Raw genomic sequence first — 27,004 nt, forward strand, 5'->3', positions numbered from 1 at the left:
AATGTAAATGTATTCATTAATATAGTGACCATGCATTTTGTAGCTAAGTTTTGACAGAATGAACCTCTTGTCTGAATATGATAATTCGTGTAGTGACCATGCATTTTGTAGCTTTGACAGAATTAACCTCTTGTCTGAATATGATAAGGATCCTAACTAATCAATTTTTAAACAGTGTTTTTTTTTAATATTCTGGTTGATAAAGCACAGTTGAGGTTTGATCCCACCACACCAATATGAAAGGTTAAACACGGTCCGGGTGGTGTTTCAACATGTGGTAGTTCAGGCTCGCCTTCTGCACGAAGGCGGCGCCGCACGCCACACAAATTTTATTCTTCTCCCCCGTGTGTATCTTCTCGTGCAAATTTAGAGTCGATTTACGCGCAAATTTCTTCTTGCAATGTCCGCACTCAAACATTTTCTCCCCTTTGTGGCTGATCATATGTTTCCTTAATTCTGTGGTACTGTAAAATGGAAATTGACAAATGTCACAAATGACATTTTTCTCCTTCAAATGCACCATTTTTTGATGTTGGATTATTCTAAATTGTTGTGATGTCTTAAAACCACATATACCGCACGTCAGCAAGGATTCACTGTGGAATTGTCTCAAGTGTTTATGTAATGCCTTTTTGGTGAGCATTTCTTGGCAATGAGGACATTTGTACCGATAATGGGTTAATTTTTTATGGTTTCGTAGGTCAAATATGGTGTTGTACACGCATTTGCAGGCTTGACACGTGAATTTTGGAGCATCGGGATGTGGCTGGGCTCTGTGTTTTTTATACTCCACTCGATCGGGGATGAACTTGAAACACACTGGGCACGTGAGCTTGCGCGCATGATATTTCGTGTGAGCGGTGATTTCCGTGAGCCGATAATATTTGGAATCGCACAGCGTACACGCGTATATGTCCTCGTCGGGCGGATCTCCTTGGATCACTTTGATAAATGTCTTATATCTCGTGTCTGTAAACAAAGGAAAGGAAATGGAGGATGGTATTAAGTTCCTTTTAAAACCAAGAAATACATTTACATAATACTGAATGATATCATACGGCGTTATTCTTTAACGCCTATTAAGTCTTTTAAGTAGCCCTTATCTGTCTTTTTGACATTGTGTTTATAATAAGGGATAATGTTAACAGAGGTTTGCTAAGTTTAATAAATAAGAGGGTTAATTTTTAAATGGTCTTCTCGTGACCAAGAATGTCGCTCCAAAGATTTATAGCTAGGCAGGTAAATATAACACGTAAATACTCATGTTAAAGGCTATACATATAACTATAGAGCGAGCCACAAAACGGCATTGATATGTTTTAAATGAATTCATCCGAGAGAAAACTGACATCTGGAAATAAATGTAGATGAGGTTACCTATTGATTTTCATTAGTGTTTAATGCGCATTGCGCATGTACCATCAGCCGCAAAAGTATACCTACATGGCGACTTTATCAACGAATTCATACATAATATCTCCATGCAATTTGGCAGCTCACTGTACAACATAACAGTCCATATCTATATATACGCTTACCACAAGCTTAGCAATGCGTTACTGGATAGCGAGAACGTTAAGTAGTATGTATGGAGAAATTGTACAGTGCAGCGGTCACCTCAAGAACTTTTTTTAACTCGTACCATAAACCACACACGTAACAAAACTTCCGTGAGACAAAGACATATTAAATATATTAGAAACGGGTCACTCACGTGACCCGTGATACGTGAGTGACCCGTTTCTAATATATTTAACCACACACGTATTTAATTCACATACTTATTCGCTAGCGTTAACTCTATTGTGTAGTTTTCGATACGATACGGTGTCACACCAAAAGGAGCACTCTCTTTCTAACTTTACCGATAAGACTGAGTACGCACGATAAACGGGACAAAAATAAATAGTATTTAAATTGTTATTCTATTAATTCAAAGCGGCGTAGAACAGTGTCATGTAAAGTGTAAGGTGATTTTTGAATTTGTGTAAGCTAAATATTTTGTCACTATATTCGGATTGCGGCCTCGACCTTAATTAAAAAAAAAGATTTGACGTTGCCATAGTTGTAAACATAAAAACACGTCAATGGAAGTAAACAACGCTTTATTTAAAAAAAATGCAAAATATATCATAAATACTTCAAACACCTTTAATTATCGTGTTAAAATGACAACTTTGCGTTACATAAAGAAGATGATACGTTGAAAATAGTAACGGCAATAATGACATTTTTATAAATTGTAGCATGCTGTGTTTAGCTCTGGCAACATTAATTCAATTGTCACTTGATGGGTGACTACCAATATAAAGGAAGAAAGGAACAGAGGTCTCCCTTGAGATATCTCGCTCGGCACGTTTTTTGGAGGCGAGAGCGTAGGTAGTCTACTTTAATAGGGTATGGCAGGATCGTAGCACGTGGAAATCCTGCCCACTTCTGCGGGAAATTCCATGGGCACAATATGAGTGAATTAATTCAGTTTTGGGGCTAAATACGGTTTGGCAAAATTAAACACGGTCCGGATGGTGTTTCAACATGTGGTAGTTCAGGCTCGACTTCTGCACGAAGGCGGCGCCGCACGCCACACAAATCTTGTTCTTCTCCCCCGTGTGTATCTTCTCGTGCAAATTTAGAGTCGATTTACGCGCAAATTTCTTTTTGCAATGTCCGCACCCAAACAATTTCTCTCCTTTGTGACTCACCATATGTTTCTTTAAGTCTGTGGTATTGTAAAATAGAAATTGGCAAATGTCGCACATGACATTTTTTTCCTTCAAATGCACCATTTTTTGATGGTGGTTTATTATAGATTGTAGTGATGATTTAAAACCGCATATTCCGCAGGTCGGCAAGGAGTCACTGTGGAACTGTCTCAAGTGTTTACGTAATGACTTATTGGTGAGAATTTCTTGACAATGAGGACATTTGTACCGATAATGGGTTACTTTTTTATGTTGTCGTAGCTCATACATGGTGTTGTACACGCATTTGCAGGTTTTACACGTGAATTTGGGAGCATCGGGATGTGGCTGGGCTCTATGTGTTTTATACTCCTCTGGATCGGGGATGAACTTGAAACACACTGGGCACGTTAGCTTGCGCGCGTGGACTTTCGCGTGAGCGGTGATTTCCGTGAGTCGATAAAATTTGAAGTCGCACAGCGTACACGTGTACATATCTTCGTGTGGCAGTTCCCCTTGAATCACTTTGATAAATATCTTATATCTCGTGTCTGTAACCAAAGGAAAGGAAAAGGAAGATGGTATTAAGTTCTTTTTTAAACGATATTTTACATGGTACTGAATGATTCTTTAACGCCTGTTAAGTCTTTGTTAGGCTTCTTCCCGCTGTTGGAAAGGGATAAAATTTAACAGAAATTTCCGGAATAAGGGGGTTAATATTTAAATTTCTTGTGACGGAGAACGAAACGCTCCAAACGTTTATAGCTACATAGGCAAGTTGCTAGACGCGTTTAATATAATCATGCTGAAGGTTGTACAGCATACAGCCAGCCGCAAAGCGGCACCGATACGTTTTAAATGAATTCATCCGACAGAAAACTAACACCTTCCGACAAAACGGAAGTAACAAAAATATGAACTCTTAATAAACACTAATCAGTGTGTGAACATGTCACAATCTAAAGGCCAGATACACTTTCCTGTATGCCATACTACCCGTATTAACCTCATTTTAATTTGTAATTAAAATAATCAGTAAAGAATTAAATTAAACCCATAGCCAGCACTCAGATTTCTTTCAGAGTTTAGCCTAAAGATAAGGACGAAATATTGTCAGTTTAGAATTTTTATTTATAACCTTATACTTAGTACCTAAGATATAAAAAAATAAGTTACCTTTATTTCGCTGGATTTCAATATGTTTTAAGTCTTACTCGTTCAAATTCTCTTTCTCGCTCCTTCACTATGTATAGTTTTGAATATTGCCTGATGTTGAAGTGCAACAACGCCTCGACCGACGACATTAAACCCACAAACGCTGGCAAGTTATGAGCATCCAAATACCGAACGTGGCCGATTGTTTAAGTTACATGGTAATAGGGATGATGACACATGTTGAATTTTATAACGAAATATAGTGAAATAATATAGTGAAGTGAAGTGAAATAATAGCAAACGAGCAATTTATCACAATAATGTGGATATTAAAATAAAATATTGAAAATTTACAAAAATACAGGACCTGAAAGTTTCAAAATCTAAGTTTTTTTTTAACCTTAATTCGATTCCTTACATTTCATCCAAAAAAATATTGTATAGCAACTATATACATAAACGCAATATTTCACCGACAAAAACGCACTTTTCTTGTTTTCTCCATACTACTTACAAGATGGGCTCCCAGAGACCTTGACGTCACGTTCCCTTATCGTTTTGTTTAAGGCGTTTCGCGAGTGAAGTGAGACTGTCGACCTTTGACTACAATTTCTGACTTTTGTGTTACTTTAATGCAATGGGTCCCATATAGACATTTGATCGTAAAAACAAACCCGATCGATTGATACCATAAATGAAAATTAGTCATGTAGCCTATCACATGATCCCGTTAAATCCAAGCGACTTAGTTTTGTTTAAAAACATCAGAGTTCACACTACACGCTATAATCAGACTAAGCTAACTCTGCATGGCATTTGCAATGACAAATGTGGCAATGACAAGTGTGGTAATGTCATCATCATCATCCTCGCGTTGTGACGGCTTTTGGGAGCCTGGGGCATCTTACGTCATAAACATGGTACACGCCTACTACACAGCTGTACGTACACCCAGGCATCATAAGTTTGTTCATACTTTTACGATGTCAGTATTTACATGAGTGCAAGACATAAAATTCTAACACGAAATCCGAAACGTTCGGAAACATATTCCTGACAATGTCCCTACTATGTCAAAACCAACCTGGAAATGAAAATTCTTCCACCGTTCTACCTGTGTAGGTACATGTGTATGCTGCCTACCTTAAAGTCTGGTCCTGGCTTTGGTTTCCCAGCTATTCTCGTTCTTTGGCAATATTTGTCTCCTGGCCTAAATAAATATTCACTCCATAATCCTCATAAGTCCCTGCCTTGAAGAACAAACTACTATGTTTTCAAAACTTATGGAATTAGGACGTTCTAAAGGCATTTCACAAAAAGATCTTTATCGGGGACGTGCCGTATATTGCATATAACTTGCAGAAATCAGTTTTAAACCGTTGAATTTAAAGCTCAGTTATTGATAATGTTATCATGCCAAATATCGGCTTCTTGGCTTTATGAGAAGCGTTAAAAATTTGCGTCACGTACCCGACACCTTTCTGGATTGACCATAAACTACTTAAAAAAAGAGACTTGGGAGGGACTTATGAGAATCAGAGAGTGGAACCATTAAAAACGACTCTTACCTTTCTCGGGCACGGTGATTTTATCGTGGGCCTTCTTCGCGTGATTCTGCAGTGTCCTTTTGGTTGCGAAGCTGTCTCCGCAGTCGGAACACTTCAGCAACACCTTCCGGTGGAGATTCCGTATGTGTTTCTGGAGGGCTGACTTCTTGTTGAATGTTTTCTGACATTCCATACAGCCGTACACCTCAAAGTCTTCCATTTTCATATCTAAGCTTTCTAAACTATCGTCGTCGGAGTCTACCTTTTTCACATTTTGTTTAGCCGTTTTTCCACTTTCGTTTTCATCTTTTTTTGAATTACCTGAAACATGTATATATTTATTTATTACAGATTGTTTGAGGACTGACATTGCGTGAAACTTCGTGAAACTAACAGTGGCGGCGCGTCAAACATATCCATAGGCAAGCCGGGGCTAATTTGCTTTAATTATTTCCTTTACAACTCTGCTGAAACGTCCAAAATCTTTCAGCTTCTATGGACGCGCCGTCACTGGAAACTAATCAAATCAACATTATGAAGCTTATCGCGAGTTCTACATCTCACAGAGTCACTAGTTGCTGTTTTTATGCTCTAAAATATCTATTTCATACATTGTAAAGGCAGGCAACACCATTCGTCGGTTCCTCTGTGGACATCACTACCGGAATGCCGCCGCGAAAATCACTAGCCGCGGCGCTTGGGAATAGCCAGATCGGTTTTTAGTACCAACTGCCTCACAGAATATTCCGTTTGTTTAAATTGTCCAGGTGTCCATATTTTTACTCTATGAGAGGTAACATCTCGGTCGCACGCGCATATGTGGCTTTCCATTAGAGAAGAGTGGCAATAAGGGCCTTTCTATCAGAATATCTGTTGGAATTTCAGATAAAAAGGACCTTACTGCACTTGAAGCATACGGACCCTCATGTGATGGAAAGCCACATTATATAGATGGCCTGCCCCATCATAGGCGGGATAGCAATATAATTATGTAAGCGCCTACGCAGACTGGGAAATAGCGGTCAATGTACACAATTCTTCGTGTTCAGCGTCCTTATTTAACCTTCGAATGCGGTGTCGGACTCACCGGCAAGTCCTCTCAGCAGGAAGTCGCGCAGCACGCTGCCTGGCGCCGGGTCCGATGCGGAGCTGGCCGGTGCCAGGCCCGAAGCGGAGCTCCCGGCCGCTTGAGGCTCTGGAACGAAGCGGTTTCATCAATCTTTCGTGTTTCGTGCCACGTGGAATATTGGACAGGTTTTAGGCCCACAATACAGTTTTACCATAGAGAAAAAAATATATAGAGTGCTCACTCCATACATCAGTTTTAGTACCAAAAAGACTATTAGCATCTAGCATCGAGTAGCGGAACTATCAGTACTGCTACTTGACAATAGATGTAGCACCGACCGGAAAGTCTTATGCTGTTGAGATAAGACTTTCCGGTCGGTGCTACATCTATTGTCAAATAGCAGTACTGATAGTTCCGCTACTCGATGCTAGATGTAGATACTGAAATTAATAGTCTGAACTGATGTATGGAGTGAGCACTCTTGTCTTACTTATTTCTCTATGGTTTTACTTACGTAAGTAGGGACATAGCTATACTACGAGAGATGAATATCGTTATCTCGTTATAACAAATAGCTTGGCCCTACTTACGTAAGTAAAACATACAAGTGTAGCTCAGGCCTTAGATTACTGGCGGCAAGTAAAATAACCTTAGTTTTGACAAAGGAGGCAAACGAGCAGACAATTCGCCTGATGGCAAGCAATTGCCGTCGCCCATGGACAGCAAGTGCGTTACCGGCCTTTAAAATATGGTTGAGGAGAGTATATAATCCAGAGGGATTGCAAGTGCGTTACCGGCCTTTAAAATTTAAAATATGGTGGAAGTATATGATATAATACGTTGTTCTCTGACCAATCTAACTACATAGTAAGGACAGACGACTAATCCGAACCCCGAGTGTAAATATCATTCGATAGCGTGACGAGCGTTCGCGTTTGCGTTATGTCATTTTTGTATGGAATTTTGAACAGCGCGCCAAGAGGGACGTTATGGAAATTTAAAAGTCCCATACAAAATAACACGCAAAATATCGAATGAAATATACACTACTACCGGTCAATTCTTAGTAGTGTGTGTTTTACTTTGTAGTACAGTCAGCTGCAGAGAAAAGGCATACAAACTTCTATGTAGCGGTGGTACCTTTTCTCTGCAGCTGACTGTACATAAGTGTAGATTTCGACATCAATCCGCTCCCCTATTGGTTGATTATTTGTTATACAGCTACTAAATTCTGTTACCTGATTTAGCCTGCCCGTTGTCGACTGGTTTTTTCTGTGGTGATGAAGAAGTTGGTGATAGGTCCCACTTGGAGCTGTTCTCTGACCAGCCAGGTCAGTCCAGACATGTCTTGGTGTCTTTTGGTCCACTATTGCAAGACTATACCTATTACCGATACCGGGTGACTATTTGTACCTGATTTAGCCTGCCCGTTGTCGACCGGTTCTTCTGTGGTGATGAAGAAGTTGGTGATAGGTCCCACTTGGAGCTGTTCTCTGACGAGCCAGGTCAGTCCAGACAGGTCTTGGTGTCTTTTGGTCCACTATTGCAAGACTATACCTATTACCGATTCCGGGTGACTATTTGTACCTGATTTAGCCTGCCCGTTGTCGACCGGTTCTTCTGTGGTGATGAAGAAGTTGGTGATAGGTCCCACTTGGAGCTGTTCTCTGACGAGCCAGGTCAGTCCAGACAGGTCTTGGTGTCTTTTGGTCCACTATTGCAAGACTCCCTATTACCGGGTGACTATTTGTTATATACCGTTGCTGAAGTTATGTGATTCTATGTGTTATCGTTACCTGATCTAGCCTGACCGTTGTCGACTGGTTCTTCCGTGGTGATGAAGAAGTTGATGATAGGTCCCACTTGGAGCTGTTCCCTGACCAGCCTCACGACGCAGTTGGTGAAGCCGGTGGCGCAATCCGGACAGGTCTTGGTGTCTTTTGGTCCACTATTGCAAGACTATATTTTATCGTTACCTGATTTAGCCTGGCCGTTGTCGACTGGTTCCTCTGTGGTGATGAAGAAGTTGGTGATAGGTCCCGCTTCACCCGCTTGGAGCTGTTCCCTGACCAGCCTCACGACGCAGTTGGTAAGGCCGGTGGCGCAATCCGGACAGGTATTGGTGTCTTTTGGTCCAATATTGCAAGACTATATTTTATCGTTACCTGATTTAGCCTGGCCGTTGTCGACTGGTTCCTCTGTGGTGATGAAGAAGTTGGTGATAGGTCCCGCTTGGAGCTGTTCCCTGACCAGCCTCACGACGCAGTTGGTGAGGCCGGTGGCGCAATCCGGACAGGTCTTGGTTTCGCCCAGCTCTTCTACTTTGCGGATCTTCTTGCACTTGAAGCAGGCTTTCATCTGGTGCTTTTCTTCGTCTGGAAGGAGAAAATATTATTGATGAAAAACGAGTTTTTATCTCAAAAAATTGTGCTAAATTAAAAGTTCGTGTACAAATCTTTATAGTATTTTTCAAACACGATGGGTACAGTGACTGTTGCAGATGTTGTCTCAGTATAATTTTGAGACATTTGGCGTTTTAGGGCTCATTTAGACGATGCGAGAACTCGCATGCGAGTTTCATTACATTGCGTCATTTGATCGGTCGGCTGAATTGTTGTAACCTCAATGGTCCGCAATGTAACTAAAATCGTATACGAGTTCGCGCGTCGTCTAAATGAGCCCTTAGGGTTAGAAATTGTATGGAGATGACATCTGTCACCGTACCCATAGTGTTTGAAAAATATTATCTTACCTATTTTCTTGTCTTTGGCAGTAGGTACTACTACGGTGCTCCTAGGGAAATGTATATATTGCCAGTGCCAAGTCAGTCCAAACTTATTGTGGTCGGAGCCTATGCGAATTAGCTAGAGTAAAAGTGGTTTTTGTGTGTATTTGTAACGTTATCTATGAAAAGAGACCTTATTGTCGATGGCGGTTACGCCATTATAAACGATGCTCCGATAATAAATACAATGCCGCGCGACGCTGTGCGGCGTAAGCGCCATCCACAATAAGGTCCCTTTTCATAGATAATGCCCCATTTAATTATATAATGAGATTACCGCGTGTTGAATCACTACATAGTATAAAACAAAGTCGCTCCCCGCTGTCTGTCTGTCTGTATGTATGCTTAAATCTTTAAAACTACGCAACGGATTTTGATGCGGTTTTTTTTAAATAGATAGAGTGATTCAAGAGGAAGGTTTATGTATAATTTGTTAACTCGTGCGAAGCCGGGGCGGGTGGCTAGTAAGTAATTGTTATTGCATACTTATAGCGCCACTTTCACCATCCCACTTACCCGGGGTTAACTCGTTAATTAAATCAGTGTCGAATTGTGCATGGTAACTCCAGGTTTAACGAATGAAATATAATAATGTAATTGTAATTAATAATTTAATACACAGACGAGTACATAAAACAAGTTTTATAGGAATGCAATAAACATATAGCAGATATATAAAAGGAAATAACTAAGTAAGACTTATCATTATGTGATATAACATATTTTTTTAACATATTAAACCTCCATATATTAATCTCGTTTGGACTTAAATACGTGAACTAAACCGAAACATGACCTATTATAAAAACCATATACATGTCGGCGGCCGATCGTAAGATCAGGCAGATCGTAATGTTCCTGTGTAATGTTTTGACGATAGTGACATTAAACCAATATATAGGTAGGATAGGTTCGTTAGGTTGCTTTAGATGCCCCGACGGGCAAGCTGCTCAGAAATAGGAGCCCCGCGTAGCGGGGCTCCGTCGACTCAGGGAACGGGTCAAAGATTTTCACGTTTCACGATATGCCTAGGAATTTCACGATATGCCTGATCTTACGATCGGCCGTCGACATACATTTCACATGTAGATTTCAGGAGACATTTAAAAAAAATGTAACAAGAAAGACAATTAGGAAATGTCGATTTTAAACACATAAACATAAGTTTCATTCGTATTAAGAAAGGGTAGTATTACTCTGAAGCAGAGTCAGTTTATTCCAATAAGTATGTAAGACATGAATTAGAAAACATGAATTCACCGCATTGTCACTTCACAAAAGTGGTTATAGCTGTCCCAGCCACTGCAACGTTCACTTCCAACGCGAGGTACGCTATAACACGTTTATTCCGTTTTGCAGCGAAGAGCGCCTATTAACAGACAATCCGCATCGCTGTCAACGAATGTATTAACACGCATCCGGATGATGTTTAACCATATGATAATTCAGACTGGCCTTCTGCACAAACCGCGCGCCGCACAGCTCGCACACCTTATTCTTCTCCCCTTTGTGAATCTTCTCATGCATCTGTAGCGTCGTCTTCCGCGGAAACTTCTTGTGACACCACCCGCACTCGTGTATCCTCTCCGGTTTATGCTTGATTAAATGCCTCCTCAGGTGCTTTAAGTCGAAGAACGTGAGGTTACAGAACTCGCACGGCACGGTCCTTTCTCTCAAATGCACCTGTCGCTGATGAAGTAAGATTTTGCTAGTTCTCTTGTTTCTGTAGCCACATATACCGCATGTAGGTATCGGCGTTTTGTGAACGTCGTTCCGATGCATCGATAGCTCCCTGTCTGTGAACATTGAAGGACAATCCGGGCATTTCTTAAGCGTATGCATATTGAATATATGATTCTGTAATCCTAGTTTAGTCGTGTACTGTTTGTTACAAATATCGCAGGTGCATTTGCTGTTTTCTATCACATTTTTATTGCTTTCGACTTCTATGTGGTGTGTGTTGACGAGATGGTCGTTCTTCTTTTGTGTGGTTGAGAATTCTTGTTGGCAAATGGGACATTTCACGTCTGTGTGTCGGGTGATGACGTGTCGCTTCATCGTGTAGGCGCTGACGAGACGGTTGTCACAGAGTACGCACATGTATTTCTTCTTAGCGCCAAGTTGCTCAGGGTTCTCGATGATTGACACGTATGGAAGGAGACGCAGTTCCTCTTCAATTAGTGAACCTGGAAATCGATGGATAATTGATAAAATGCGTGTTTGATTGGTCCTAATATTTATTAAATACCACTAAATTATTTGTGTAAAGAAGTGACCGAGATAAACTAACATTTAACAAAACATACCTCTTTCTACCATTTCTACCACAATTTGTCTAGTACTTATCTAATTAAATTTCCTCCATAGCTTTCTTCAGTGTTTAAGAGTGGTTTATCGACTTCATATTTCATTATGGTTACTTTTTTTTAACAGAGACCGTCATCAAGGTCACCGCCATTTTGCGCATCTACATTACTAGGAAATGGTGCTGGTTTTCAGATGTAACGTACGTTTAAGCCTATTCTAAAAACCGTTTTGAAAGAGCCAAACTATGTCATGTATAATAGTTTAGTAACACCAATAACAGATTTTAATTTAAAAGAAGAATTATATACATGTCAAATAAAATAATTGTTTTAAAACTTTGAAGAATTATTAATACATAATTTTAAATGCTCTATATTACATTTCTGTCGCATCTGTATGATAATGAAGAAATGTATCTGCTTAGCTATGAACATTCAAATTAATTTAGTTTGTCAGTAAAAGAATCGGTAGGGCATTTACAGAATAATCAATAATACGACAATAGTTTTATAATAATTGTATTATCACACACAATACATTTATATATAAATAGGAACTACATTACTTACGTCGAATAAATGAGCAATTCCCAAAAAGTTTGTACATTTCGATCACATCTTAGATTTCTATGAAAATTGGTATGCTGGTAAGTTCATGTACTTTACCAGGATACAATATTTTATAGAAATCTAAGATGTGATCGAAATGTACAAACTTTTTGAGAATTGCTTAAATAACTATGGATATAACTATGTGACAATATTAATCTCCGTAATAAAACCTAAATATTAAACACTGTATGCAAAAGTCATTGCAATTACATACAATTGAAGCATTGAGATCAAGTAATCAATTGTTATATGCTGCTTCTAATAATAAGGGAGCGTTACACGTTTCAAGAAGTATGTGCACTCAATGGTTTTTAGAAACTTAAGGTTCAATATGAATCACACATTTAAAATTAGGCTCGAATGTCTGTTTTATTCACTTGTCTCGGTGATGGCTTTTCGCATGGAATCTAAGTCCGGCTCGCTGCACAAAAGCCGCACCGCACACTTCGCAGTTGTAGGGTTTTTCGCCAGTGTGGATCCTATAATGTGTCCGATAACACTCCTTTCTGGCAAACGTCTTAGCACACACGTCGCACTTGAACACCCTGTCTTGATTATGCGTGATCATGTGATCATGCAAGTTAGATCGAGTGAAAAATCTCCGCTTGCAAATTTTGCACACAATATTTTTTTCATTCAGATGCACGTTCCGTTGATGTCTGATTAAGGCGCTCTCTTTTATGGACCGCAATCCACATATTCCACAGGTCGGCATAGGAACGCCGTGTGCCTCGTTTAAATGAAACAGTATTTTTTTCCTAACGAACTTGAGCTCACAATGCGAGCAGTTCCTTTCTATATGTACATCCATCATATGTTCTGCTAAAGTATTTTTTCTTTTGAATTCTCTGCCGCAGTGCCCGCAGAGGAATTTCTCTGGCTTCTCCACTGCGTGTACAGAATACATGTGGTTTTTTCTTTGAGTGTGATACATGAAGGTTTCGGAGCAGAGTGAGCATTTGATGAACTTTTGTTTTAAATGAGTGCGCGATATATGGTTGCGCAGGTCTGACAGGCGTCTGTAAGAGACTTTGCACGCTTTGCACATGTGCTGTTTGACAGTTGACAAGTCTGGGGCGTCTGTGACGAACTCGTCTATGTGAGCTTTACCTAAAAAGAAGAGAAAGTGTGTTACTTTATTGTTATTCGGTCTGTAACTACTTCCTCATGCTCATGCTATTTGTATATGTATACTACTGCACTAATTTATAAAATCTAGGTACTAATTGATCTGCTTGAGATTTAACTTGTGTAAAGGTCTGGAATCGAACCAGTGTCCTCAGCTATCGCGGAAGGTGCTTAAACTCCTCGGCTACCCGGGCCACGGTTACGACATAGGTCTAATTTTCCAAGTATATGCCATTTCCTGAGAGCTTATGGCGCCCTGTGGCATGTTTTTTGAAGTGAAAACTTCTTTAGCGGCGCTGGGCACTTTTTGAGGTGGGGAAAAAATTATAAACTCGAGAGCGTAAGGACCGTAAGGACCACTCAATGACATAATTCAATAAAGCTACATCTTGATGAAATCGCTAATAAAAGTGAACTCTAGTACTGGTGAATAAAACTCAAAATACCATGACCAAATATATTTAGATGCGAGGTCTGCAAGGTAACTTTACAATTTCTGCGACCTGCGACCCGGCCCCCGTGCCCCCGCGCCCCGCGCCCCCCGGCCGGTTGGTCAACGACACCTTCTCGTAACTCATGAGGCCCTGGTACTTGCTCCGCGCTTTCGATTGGCCAATTTCATTATAGTTTGACTAAACTGTATCGAAACGAATATTATAGTTGATAGATACATGTGTCACACGACTGCGGCTTGACCGTATGTGTAAAATAGCGAAAGAAAATGAGTGAGTACTTTATAAATATACTAGATGAAAATCCGGCTTCGCTCGGGTGAAATGTAGATATTTCTGTAGTTATCGGTTACAATGTCACTGAGTTTTCACTTCTGCCGGCACTCCCGGAGTGCAACCCGTTGCTTGTTTTTCTTCGTATATGTCATTTATTTCGGTTTATAATTGATAAAGTATCGTTTTTACTCCTAAAGATCTTAGTGTTTGAAAATGGAGAGCCGGGCTCTCTGAAAGATGTTTTTGCGTTGTGGCTAAAAATATTTCGTACAAATGATTAGTACCTAGTCAAAATGATTACTTATACGAGTCGCTAGAATTTAAATCGATTTCTAGGCAAAAGTCATAATTTCATCATCAAAACCATCGAGTGCTGTGTTTTATACAGTCGGTGAAAATCAGAAACCATTTAGAGTCAACTATTTATTCATTAAAATCCACAAGTTGTTGAACTTAAATACATAGATATTAAAATTAATTAACTACCACTTAACTACCAATACTTTTTTACAAATGTTAATATTGTTTAATCCAATGTAATGGTAATACTTATTTCATATGTTCTTACGAAATGTATAGTCATTATTATGTCATTTTATTAAATTTAAATTTTTTCGTGTTTGGAACGTATATTATTATCTGATTGATATATTTATTTAATAACAAACAAAGGGATAGTACATGTAATACAAAAGAAAAATTATAAACTAAATTGAAATATCGTAGTTTAAACTATTAACTTATTATAGTTATAGTACAATGGACTACAATATGTTCTACATCTTAAGTTTAAAATTATAAATTTGTGATTTTGACTGACTAGGGCAAAACATAGAATCGGTAATATATAATATAAATTACATTCATATTTAAAAATGCAAATATATTGAGGATTGAGACAACACTTTGTGCTAGACCTACGAGTATATTAAAAGCTTAAGTAAAAAGTTTTACAGTTTTATAATCACGATTTATGATTTTTATGAATAAGGGGGTTTTAAATTTGAAAACCTAATTTCAATAGTTGCCAGCCTGTTTGTGGCATTGTTTTGCTAGGGAGGTAATGACCCATTGCTTTGCAATGCAATGGGTCATTTACGTTAACATTTTATTTTGTTCTGTTTAAAATGTTACATTTTAATTATTTTATTAATATAAAAAAATGCTTGTTTGTCATCCTTGAGACATAAAAATATCTGATTAAAATTCACTGACAGCTGGTACTACTCTTCATTTTAGCAATTACATCAAGAAAATTGTAAATCCAGTCTTATTATTAGAACATGCACAACTTTGAGCATATACCTAACTTCTAAAAATGCGTTGTCTGAGATTCTTAGTCTAAGGAAATGCATATTCACTTATATCGCCTCTGGATGTCTTAGTTTGACGTGGTGTTGCAAACTCCTATGCTTCACAAAAGCGGCCTCACACACGGTACAAACATGTTTCTTAATCTTTACGTGTGTCTTCTCATGCTCAGTTAAGTTATTCCTCCACTTGAAAGCCTTCCCACATAATTTACACTTAAACTTCTTTATATCCTCATGCTTCATTATGTGGAGATTTAAGTTTTTCTTGTGCGAGAACGTCATGGAGCATTTATCGCATTGGAAGTGTTTCTCCCCCATGTGAAAGGTTTTGTGGTGGCGGATGACTTCGAAGGGGAAGGAGAATTTCTTGCCGCACGCCCCGCAAGAGGGGGCCGGTTTGCCGTGGACCTGTTCCAAGTGTCTGGCGTGTTTGTGGGGGGTCAGCTGGGCCCCGCAGATAGTGCAGGGGCGGGTCTTCGGGCGCTGTTTCAAGTGCACGTGCTTGTAGTGCAGCCTGAAGTACTGGCGCTGCTTGAAAGTGTTGCTGCACGTGAGACACGTGAAGGTTTTCGAGCCGTCTTCCTCTCGAGTGACGGTACATATTAATTTGTCTGTTTCGTCCTTCGATTCCTTCCGTAATCTCCCTAGAAAAGAATTTGAAGATGTGTTAGTATGCTTGTTCTTCTTTGTGTCTTGATTCATACAGTTGCAGAGTCTAGGAAGCATTCTAAATGAATCTATAGCTATATGTCATGCGTCTGGATATTACGGAACGAACCTATAACATATGCCACTTTTTAAGTAAAAAATATTAAAAACGAAAACAATAACTCTGAGGCATTTTATCTATAATGATGGAATATATACAGAGTTTGCTAGTTATTGTTACACATTAAAACAGTTACAAATAAGAGGAAATAACAAAATATGAAACCTAAAAAATGAAATAGAAACCATTTATCCTCCCTTCTTTATTGTATTTAATGTACTACAATATATTGCATTTACTTTATAACATAATTTGAACAGACTTATCCGATACTTACTATTATTTATCAAGCCACCGCATAAAACGACAGGATAAACTTATATTTATAGTCGGAATAAAATGTAGGTATAAGGGTCTATTTATACTAGGGCTCGCGGTCGCGTCCGGGTTTCGTGCACCCGTTGCCGGGGCCCCGTTCTCGTGTTACACGAAACCGGATTTGTGGCCCGTTCGGAACGGGTAATTAGGGTCCGTGTAATTAAAGTCCGGGTACCCGTGTTACCCGTGTGTCCGGATCCACGGATATTAATTACACGCGGGTCCGGCCCGTTCTCGACGTACAGTGACGATCGGACGCGTTCTTTATAAGAGCGAAGAACGAAAATTAGTCTCAATAACGAAAAATAAATGTTTAATATAAACCTCATGGACAAATTTAGACGCACGAAAAAAAAAAGGTTTTAATTACAGCATCAAAATAATTTATTTATTTATTTTTATACTTTATTTCACATAAAAAAGAAAAAAGAGTAGGTAGGTACAACATGCTGACTTAATGCCGCTAATGGACCTAATTACAAAATTAGTAATTAAACTTTATTTTGCAACTAGGTAAAACTATACATAAATGTAAACAACTGAATTCAGATTAGAAACGTTGACCGGCGGTGTGGCAAACTAAAACCTTATTAATGACTAACGAGTACTTGTGAGTTCAAAAGCTGCCCCCTCTAAATCACTCTTATCTTGTTTGTAAAATAGCACGGCTAATTCTTCAACTTTCCAAACAAAAGGTATGCCTGGCAAAATACCAGTGTCAAAGGGAATCAGGGTGTCAGTGTCCATATAATCAGTAAAAATTGCCACGGCGAACCATCTCTTTATCTGCACGTGCGACGTTAATCCTACTTACTTCTTTACTACAAAACAAAAGGCTGCTGCCCTAATTGATAACGAATAACTTAATAGTTCTTTTACTTCACACGACACGACTTCAAAGACGTTTTATTTATTTTAAGTATCTCTATCAATATTTAGTACAAGTAGTTAGGTACCTAAATACCATAAAAATAATTAATAATTATGAAGACGCTATCCAGTTGCACCTGTCTGCCTAATCCTGATTATAATAGTAGTAGCCGAGCTATTTGCAACATAATATACTGAGCCTTCTTAAACTTGGTAGTAGACAACCTAGAGAGGAAACCTCATATGATTAAACTAATACAAAAAAAACACCACATAAATAATAGGCGTTAAAGCTGTAACATAATTAAAAAAAAAACTTTATCTTTATCTTTCTCTTAGGTAATCTATATATAACAATAAAAATCTATACATGATTTTTCTAAGTTGTAAGCCATAAAGTTGTATTTTTCTTAGTTTTTTTTTAAATAAACAGTTTTTTTTTTTTAATAAAACCAGTAGTGTGCCAAATTATGGTCTTACAATACAAGAATACTGTAGGTATTAGTTTTGTATTCAATAACGCCCTTACTGGAATACATATAATCATTATAAATGTAACCGGTGCAAAAAATATAACTCGACATTGATTCAAATATATTTAAGTACCTAACCCCTATTCGTACGCAATATAACATAATTTTTAACATTTTATAATGAATTAATGATACCTAGGTACTTATTTCTTTCAACTCAAAACTCAAACCGGCCCGCGTGGGTTGGTCCATTCGGTCCGTCAGCGCCGTGTATTCAATACCCGAACGGAGCCGAGATCCGGATCCGAACGCACTACACGGGGGAACGGACTACACGGGAACGGACTTCGACGGGTTCGGGTAGTTCGGACGCTTAGCACCGCCGGGGCTAAGAACACGGACGCACGGGTTGGCGGGTAGAACGGATATCGGGAGCCCTAATTTATACCTGTCAAACACATAGATCATCTATTGAAACCTGCTGACATTATATCTCTAGAAATTAGTTACACACACTAATTAAATCAAGTTCTGTACCACCATTATGCACCTTGCACAACTATAACTTCCTAATTCGTATTTTCAGTCATCTTTTTGCATTTTTTGACAGATTTTTTCTGTTCTATATTATGTCAGTTATTTCTGCGCGCTTTACTACTGCAGGTGACTGTTGCTATTATGGTATTGAGTTTCTTAGTTTTGTACCATCGTTTCTACGGTTAATTGTTCGCAAACCTTTAAACACTATTTTATTAAGGGTAACAGCAACACACATAATAATGTGTGTTGCTGTTGCCTACTTACACCATCCTACTTACCCGGGGTTAACCGGTTAAACCTGGAGTTACCAAGTGTCTTAAGATAACTGATCAATGTTTATCCACTTACAAAACTTATTAGCCACCTGTTTCTTACAAACCTCTATCTCTTTCTAACAAACAGAAATATCAAAATGATTGTTAGGGACAAACGATTACCAACGGTTTGTTTGATTTGACAAACGTTTATAGATAACACCAGTCTCTACCAATGTGATCGGAATCTTTACGTGACGTTTTTCTAAATTAAGAAAAGCCTGCGGCTGTTTTACGCGATAAACGCAGTGTTTAATGCAATACGTTTGCTGCACACCCATCTTACATAAGATAATCTAATGACACTACATTGTTTTATGCGGTAAGCGCATTGTCATATTTCCTACATTCCGTTGACCCATGCGTTCAACGCTGCGTTTATCGCATAAAATAAAGCAACCGTACGCTAGTGCAAGGGGGCGTCCGGCTCACAAGTGATTTGAGCAGCGTACACTAAGGCCGCTCCTATACGCTTGCATTTGTTTAACATGCACGCCGCACGCCCCGTCCCGCTGCACGCCCAACTCGAGCGTCCACTCAGGCCTTACACTAAGTAACCCATTACTTCGAAGTAATATATTTAAAATTGTTGGAGATGGTTTACAGTATAAATGAAACAAGAATTAATTCACTAATCTATGTATTCATGTTTAAATTGACAATTAACAATTGACAATTTCTATTCCTACTCATGGAATCAAACTTTAAAGTAAATTAAAACTAAAGTGAAAAGAAAATTGGGACAACGTTTTCGTGAAGAAGCCGTCACGTGATTTCGTCCCCTTTTCTCTTAAATGTGTAAGATAACTGTTATAACTACAGAGGTTTATTAACCTGTCAAATCCCACATAAGCGTTGCGGCTCATATATGAGCCGTGGGAGCTGACGAGTTAATGTTTAACTATTTTTTGTAGGTGTTGTTTTTACAGTTTATTTTTACACATGTATTGTAAAACTTAACCTACAGATGTGTATTGTGCAAGTTGCGGAAAGTTCTCAAATAGTTACAAAAAATCTCGGAAATTTCAGGATTTTGTTTACAGAAAACACAGGAAACTTTTATACTGGAAATGGAAAATGTCGATTCCTATACAAAGATTATGAGAAGTTAACGATTTTTTCCAAGTGGAAATTTTGCAATTTTGGAGACGTTCTGACCGCACATCAGTACCTTAACCTAAATTAATATTATTAAGAAAAAAAAAACACTTGGAAATACTTGTAGACATAGACGTTATATATAAGTCATGTCACGTTATGTCGTGGCCAAATCTTAAAACTGATCTTTTCATGATGTAACAGTAATTTTATGAAATGATAGGTTAGCCACATCATGAAAAAGTCAACCCTAACCTAACCATGTCATGAGGTGAACAATTCTAAAAAATGTAGACATTAAGAATTAGTCAGTGTTGAAATGTATTTGTTTTTGTATTTTGTGTAATACAAATATCTAAAATGACATTTCATGAAATGATTTAAACTTATGACTAAGGGCCAGTTGCACCAACCACATTTGACAGACTGATCAACATCACTCGGCAGAGAACTATGAAAAGTCCCATACAATAAAATTTAGCGAACGCTTTAACGGTGACAGGCGGTTTGGTGCAACCGACCCTAAGTCTAGACTAAAGTCTTACCTGCTTATTCTATTAAGAATAAAGGCCTAATTGGTCGTTATCGACCAATAGGAACCGTCAGTTATCAAGACTAAGACATAGCCTACGGAGAAACATTAGGATGTCTTTTGTTCATATGATACTTCAAGTTGCCAGACTGAACGAACGCCTCTTCGCAAATTTTACAAACATATCTCTTGTCATTCAAATGTATCTTCGTATGAACCCGCAAATATTTGGAGCACTTGAAAGCTTTTGGACAGAACTCACATCTGAATTCCCTGATATCGGAATGCCTGAGATAATGGCGTTTCAAGCTTTCCAGTTTAGCGAATGACATGTCACACTTCTCGCATTTGTAACTTTTTTCGCCCATGTGGTAAGCTTTTTGGTGTGTTACCAATTCGTGTGGGTAAGCGAATTTTCTTCCACACGCTCCGCAGGTGGGGGGTGTCCAGCCATGCATCTTTTCCATATGCTTCGCTCGGTGCCAAGGAATAAGTTCTTCTTTGCAGATAACACAAGGAAATGTTTTCTTTCTTAGCTTGAGATGTATGTGTTGGTAGTGTTGTAGGAACGAGCTCCATTTCTTGTACGGCCCGCCACAGGTGTTGCACGTGAATGTCCGTTCTCCGTCTTCTTCCGTTATGGTGCAGAACTTTAAGAATTCAGTTCTTACGATCTTCCCTAGAAAAGAAGTAATATTTTGTGAGGATGTTATTTTGGTGAGGTCGCTTTGGTAATGGTTTAAGCCTGGTATTGGGATTCAAGGTTTTAATCCAATGGAGGAAACTCTGGATTCAGGTTCCATAAATGAACACAAAAAGTTACGGTCAAGACAATTTTATTACAGTTATTAGATCATGTGGAGTAAGAGAAACAGACTTTATTTTGCCTAATGTTTCTTTTGCCCCATCTAACCTAACCTAAAAGCTAGAATTTATTTAGGTTTGACTTAGGGAATGCTTCCGGGACTGGATTGTATGGCGTGACTGATTTTGTGTAGAAAACCAGTACCGGTAGTACACCCTTTTGTCGGCACATGCATTAAATCTGTACATTACAGCTAAGTCAATTAAAAATAATTTGTGTGTTTTAGTACCTATTCTTTCTCATCTGAGTCAAGATAGTGATCAATCCTTACTAGCATATGGATGTTTTTCCTTCATATGATATTTCAAACTACCATTCTGTAAAAACGCATTTCCACATATTCCGCAACTATATCTAGCTTCATCCAAATGTGTCTTCAAGTGGGTTTGGAGATTTTTTCTAGTCTTGTACGTTTTTTGACAGTACTCGCATGTAAAGGGCCTATCATCGGAATGCTTAGCCGAATGGTTCGCGAGAGCCTGTCGACTGGCGTATGCCAAGCCGCACTGTTCGCATTTAAAGTTCTTTTCGCCCACGTGAAAGACTTTGATGCTTTTGAAGTTGGTGATTGAAGAAATGTTTGCCACAGGCTCCGCATGTAAAACGAGGCTTCCAGCCGTGGACCTCCTCCATATGCCTGGGCCTTAGGTAAGGAAACAGCGGCTCGTTGGATATAACACAAGGACGTGTCTTCTTCTTTAGGTGCACTTCTAGAATGTGCTGCCGAATTCTGCTTTTCTTGTAATTCTTGTCGCAAACTTTGCACGTGTAAAATTCGCCTTCTCAAGTTTTGGCGCAATATTTTAAATACTCGCTGGTAGGCCCTAGAAAAGAATTAAGGCTATGTGAGGCGTCTTTTTGGACGGCTCTCCGTTTACTAAGTTTACTCATTTTAAAATACAATTTGCACGACGTACTTATATTTAATTAGAAAACTATAAGTCCTAGCAACATACTTCAAAGACAACTATTGTAGATATTTTTTTTTAATGTCAGTTTTATTGTAACTTAACCGTTTTCTTACCCACAGAAGCCACATGCATGCAGCGTTTCATGTTTTCTTCCGGTTGGGAAAATACTTAAGAACGTACAAGCTGGACTGAAGTGGTAATGATCGAATATCTTGATTATGGAGCCACTATTACGGCTACTTTCTTTTAAGTGGAAGAAATAAAAACATTGTGTCACGTTTACGGGAGGAAACGTAGAGCAAAGTTTCAAAAGTGGATTTTGTTTCACTAAGAGAAACGATATAATATGTGAAAAAGTAAATACATTTTAGTATAAGACATCTGCAATCTGATGTTGATAATAAAAATAGTTTCCGTACCGTACTGAAATCCGCGAAAGATGTTCATCGTAAAGAACGTGAAGAAATATTTTCTTTCTTAACTTGGGTTTAAACCCCGTATCTTTCAAATCTAGTGCTCGCCAACTGTTTTCTCAAGTGAGTTTCATGTCTCATAAATGTAAAAACCATTACAGTCAAGACAATTTATTATTATAGTTAACACTAAAGCACACAGAAGTATAGTATTAGTAGAAGTATAGTATTTCATACAGAATGTTTCTAAATTAATAAACGATCAAACAATTACAGTGACGATACTATTTTAGTTACATAGTGAAAAATTACTATTTAGATTTGCCAAACAGCAAAAACATCAAAAGAGCCTAGACTACAAAACCGAGAGTATTTAAAGCGAGTTATTTCATTTCTTTCCATTAACTGTTAACTGTAGAATTTTCAAACTCGACCGGAACGCTGACAGATGTAATTTCAATACAATCCGCATTTGGATGAGCTTGCTTCATGTGGTACTTCAATTTACCATCAGTTATAAACGCGTTTCCGCATATTCTGCAAACATATCTTGCTTCATTCAGATGTATCTTCATCATGTGTTTACCAAGAACCTTTTGAATTTTAAAAGTTTTCGAACAGTACTCGCATGTAAAGGGCCTAACATCGGAATGCTTAGCAGAATGCATCGTGAGCCCCTGTCGAGTGCCGAACGCCATGTCGCAATGTTCGCATTTGAAATCCTTTTCACGCAAGTGAAAAAGCCTCTGGTGCTTTTTAAGTCGGCTCTCGAAGGGGAACTTTTTTCCGCACGCTCCGCACGTGTGTGGCTTAATCCCGTGAGCCTCCTCCATATGCCTGTACTTCGTATATGGGGTCATAGGCACCCTGCATATGACACAAACGCATGGCGTGTTTTTCTTTTGCTTCAGATGTACGGATAGTATGTGCTGCCGAACAATCTTCCTCTTGTAATTCTTGTCGCAAATTTTGCACGTGTAAACTCGTGATGCGCCTTGTCCCGTTATGGTGCAGTATTTTAAGTACTCGCTGGTACGCCCTAGAAAAAAATTAAGAATTTGTGAGAATTGGGGGCGTCTTGTTTGGGATCCAGGTTTCTCTATTATGTACTTAATATTAAGATGAAAAATCAGTTGATAGCCTACTGAGTACATGTAGTCTTTTCTTCTGATGTCTTATGACCTGAGGGTATGGTAATGGGTTTTCTTGTGGTACCGAGTGGTGGGCTGGTGGCTAATATTTTACAAGAGTTTGAACGAATAGTATTAGAGCATGTTTGATCTGACAATAACGCATACCCGCTACTTAAATATTCTCAACGTGTTGTATCCAATGTTAAGTAAGCGGGGGCGTAAAGTTATGAAATTAGAAAGGAACAAAAGATATGGCGCGCCACGAGAAATTTGGACGATTTTTACCTCTTAACTCTGAACTTATGATTAAAATTTTGTTAGTCAAATCCCTCTAACTACTACTAACAAAATTTTGTATTAAAATTATAGTGATTTAAACTTTCACGATTTTTACACATTATTAAATTGTACAACGGGACTTAATCGCGTATCTAAGTTTTAAGATTTACCTCCGACATTTCGAGGACGGCGTTGTCCCTGTGGTCTCGGAAAAAACTGGCTTAAGTTAACATCAGCATCTTCTAACCGCGCGAGACTTAAAACTTAGATACGCGATTAAGTCCCGTTGTACATTTTAATAAAATTATACTGCTATAATATACCAGTTAACGATATACAATTGAAAATTATAGTATTTTATGCAACCGTTGTTTAAGAGAGGTCAAAAAAGGCGAGTGGCGTGAGTAACAATTTGAGGCGAAGCCGAAAATTGTTAATAAAGACGCCACGAGTATTTTTGACTCAGTTAAACAACGTTGCATACAATACTTTTTCTACGACCAAGCACTTACTTTAAAATAAAATTGTATATTAACAAATATTTTGAAAAATAATCATTTATTTACAAACAAGATATATACAGTGTATTACTAACAGAAATACACTGTACAAATATTTTTAATTCAAGAAGTAGCAAAAATGGAGGGTAAGGGCGGGAAAAGAATGACTGAATGAAACTAAAAAAAACATGTCTATGGTTCACTTATTTGTCAGAGATGACATTTAAAATAAGGTTGGCAACACTGTATTTCATTCAATATTTTTTAAGTTGTCATTACAAGAAGTATCGTAAAATCGCCAAAAAGATACTGCGTGTATGCACAAATTCTTTTTTGGGGAATAGACTAAAGACGTTTCTTGACAACTATAAGGTAGGGTTTTAAAGGTGTGTGCACGACCCTTTAAATGACGAATAAAAGTACGGGAGTGGAAAAAAATATAGATTTTTTTTTTCGTTTTTGTTTCTAATACATTGTATGACTAAATGTCTGTCTATGTCTATCGAGCCAACTTTAACCTTTTCTGTTGTACTTAGTCTGCCCTGGCAAATATAGCTTAAATGCGCGTTTTATGACTCATAAATAAACAAACCATTACAGTCAAGACAATTTATTATAGTTAACATTTAAGTACAAAGAAGTAACAGTATTTTAAACAGAATGTTTCGTAATTCATAAATGAACAAATAATTACGGTGAAGATATTTTAGTTACAGAATGAAGATTGGCTATGTAGATTTGTCAGAAAAAGTCTAGATAAACAATTCGTAGCTACGACGTTAACCATGCACCGTCCCGACACACCTCGGACACTGGCGATCAAATGTATGAAACAAACGCGTTCCTACGCCCACAGCCTAAGCACAGAATAACTAATAGTACTACCGTACAGAAAATTCACCCCTTCACAAAAGTCAGGTTTAGGTATAAAATTACACCTATATCGCCGCCTGCAAGCAAAATTGAAACTTATAACCGCACACGAACCGTGAACCGTGAAATTTTATGACCAAGCTGTGAGTGTCGGCACGGGGTTATCACTTGACAAGTTTTTATACCTATGCCCACTGATTTATTGTTTTTAAGATAAATATGTAGGAATTACAAACGTTGATTATGTAAAAACATACATGTTTTATCCGAAAATAGCATGTCTGATTCTCGCGGAGTAAGTTTCGAAGCCATTGTGTATTTTCAATTTTGCGCGAGCGCCACGTGACACGACTATCGTGCACGCCGAGCGGCAGCCCACTGCTATACGCCTGTCTGATGGGCGCGCCGGCCAAATGTACCTAAACTGCGGAGTGACACCCCCCTGGCCTAAGCTCGTGTAGATGAACGCGTACCATGCTTGTGTGAGTGAGATAAGACATTGTAGGGTAACTGTGAGGTAACCGAGAGCGGGTCTCAGCGGGTGGGCGGCACTTTCAACGGGAGGCAGGGAGCGTCCATACTGTATGCTAGTACTCTATAACTGTGGTCCCGACGAATCATTTTCAGCAATTGAATGTTCTTGCGTGTGTGATCTGTGATGATCATTCCGCAATTCCGCAATTACGTACATCGCAATTACGTATTCCGCAACTACATTTTTCATCCACATGTACCTTCATGTGGTTACTAAGAATCTTTTTAGTCTTATAAGTTTTCATACAGTACTTGCACGAAAAGGGCCTAACATCGGAATGCTTAGAGGAATGGAGCGTGAGGCCCTGCCGAGTGCCAAATGTCATGTAGCAATGTTCGCATTCAAACTCCTTTTCACCCAAGTGATAAACCCTTTGGTGCCATTCTAGTCGGTTCTGGAAGGGGAATTTCTTCCCGCACACTCCGCATGTATGGGACTTCCATCCGTGAACTTCTTCCATATGCTTGTACTTCAAGTAGGGAGACAGAGACACTTTGCATATGACACAAGCGGGTGTCTTTTTCCTTAGCTTCAGATGCACGTGTAGGACGTGCTGCCGAATTGAGTCTTTCTTGTAATTCTTGTTACAAATTTTGCACGTGTAAAATTCGCCGTCTTCAGTTTTGGTGCAGTATTTTAAGTACTCGCTGGTACGCCCTAGAAAAGAATGAAGAATTTGTGAGGCGTTTTGTTTTGGATCCAGGGTTCTAAGTAATATGAAAATACAAAATAGTTTTCCACTCCAGCACTCTTATTTGTATATTAAATGATGTCCAGTGAGATCGAAAACAACTTCATAAGAAGCGCGGCGCACGGGGCCCCGGCGCAGTGTTATAACGAACAGCAGTGTACTTAGGGATAGGGATATTCATACAATATTTACTTTGATTTCATTCCTAATTTTAGGTGTTGGCCGCTGTCTTACGTAAAATATTGTGTGCAACGGTGCATAATTAGGTCTTAACATTCTCGGGCTTGTCTTTAAAAAACTCAACTTTCATTTCGTTTTGGAACTTTGGCCCTTGCAATTTAAGAACCCTTATTAAATAACTGTTGCACAAAATACTATTACGTAATGCAAATCAGCTTCAGGCACAGACAAGACATCCTCTAGACTGAGCATAGTAACGCTACCCCCTCTGCCACTATATACGGGAGTTTTACTCCATCTTCGAGTCAGTGTCAGAATCCCGTGCCGTGATTGGTCCGTGTCTTTGAACGGACCAATCACGGCATGGGATTCGCTCACCTCGTCCC

At 38.7% G+C, this 27,004-nt stretch overlaps 3 protein-coding genes across 3 annotated transcripts in view; all 3 read right to left on the bottom strand.

Annotated features, from left to right (window-relative positions):
* Positions 1 to 206: 206 nt before the first annotated feature.
* Positions 207 to 27,004, bottom strand: part of LOC134659447 (zinc finger protein 667-like) — a 56,133-nt gene continuing 29,335 nt past the window's right edge. The window contains exons 7-11 of the mRNA XM_063515089.1: positions 8,602 to 8,827; positions 8,249 to 8,400; positions 6,471 to 6,578; positions 5,405 to 5,704; positions 207 to 969 (exon numbers count right to left, since the gene is read on the bottom strand). Of these exons, the coding sequence (XP_063371159.1) occupies positions 245 to 969; positions 5,405 to 5,704; positions 6,471 to 6,578; positions 8,249 to 8,400; positions 8,602 to 8,827 (1,511 nt within the window). The 3' untranslated portion in view covers positions 207 to 244. The remainder of the gene's footprint in view (positions 970 to 5,404; positions 5,705 to 6,470; positions 6,579 to 8,248; positions 8,401 to 8,601; positions 8,828 to 27,004) is intronic.
* On the bottom strand, positions 12,529 to 13,491 carry LOC134659843 (oocyte zinc finger protein XlCOF15-like). Its single transcript, XM_063515551.1, has 2 exons — positions 13,487 to 13,491; positions 12,529 to 13,306 (listed from the first exon to the last, which is right to left on the bottom strand). The coding sequence occupies exons 1-2, from the start codon at positions 13,489 to 13,491 to the stop codon at positions 12,529 to 12,531; spliced, it is 783 nt and encodes a 260-aa protein (XP_063371621.1).
* Positions 15,371 to 16,050, bottom strand: LOC134659574 (gastrula zinc finger protein XlCGF7.1-like). Its single transcript, XM_063515238.1, has one exon. It carries the CDS (start codon positions 16,048 to 16,050, stop codon positions 15,373 to 15,375), a length of 678 nt encoding a protein of 225 aa, XP_063371308.1. The 3' UTR covers positions 15,371 to 15,372.

Source organism: Cydia amplana, chromosome 25 (genome assembly GCF_948474715.1).
Source record: "Cydia amplana chromosome 25, ilCydAmpl1.1, whole genome shotgun sequence".
NCBI classification, from domain to species: Eukaryota; Metazoa; Arthropoda; class Insecta; order Lepidoptera; family Tortricidae; genus Cydia; species Cydia amplana.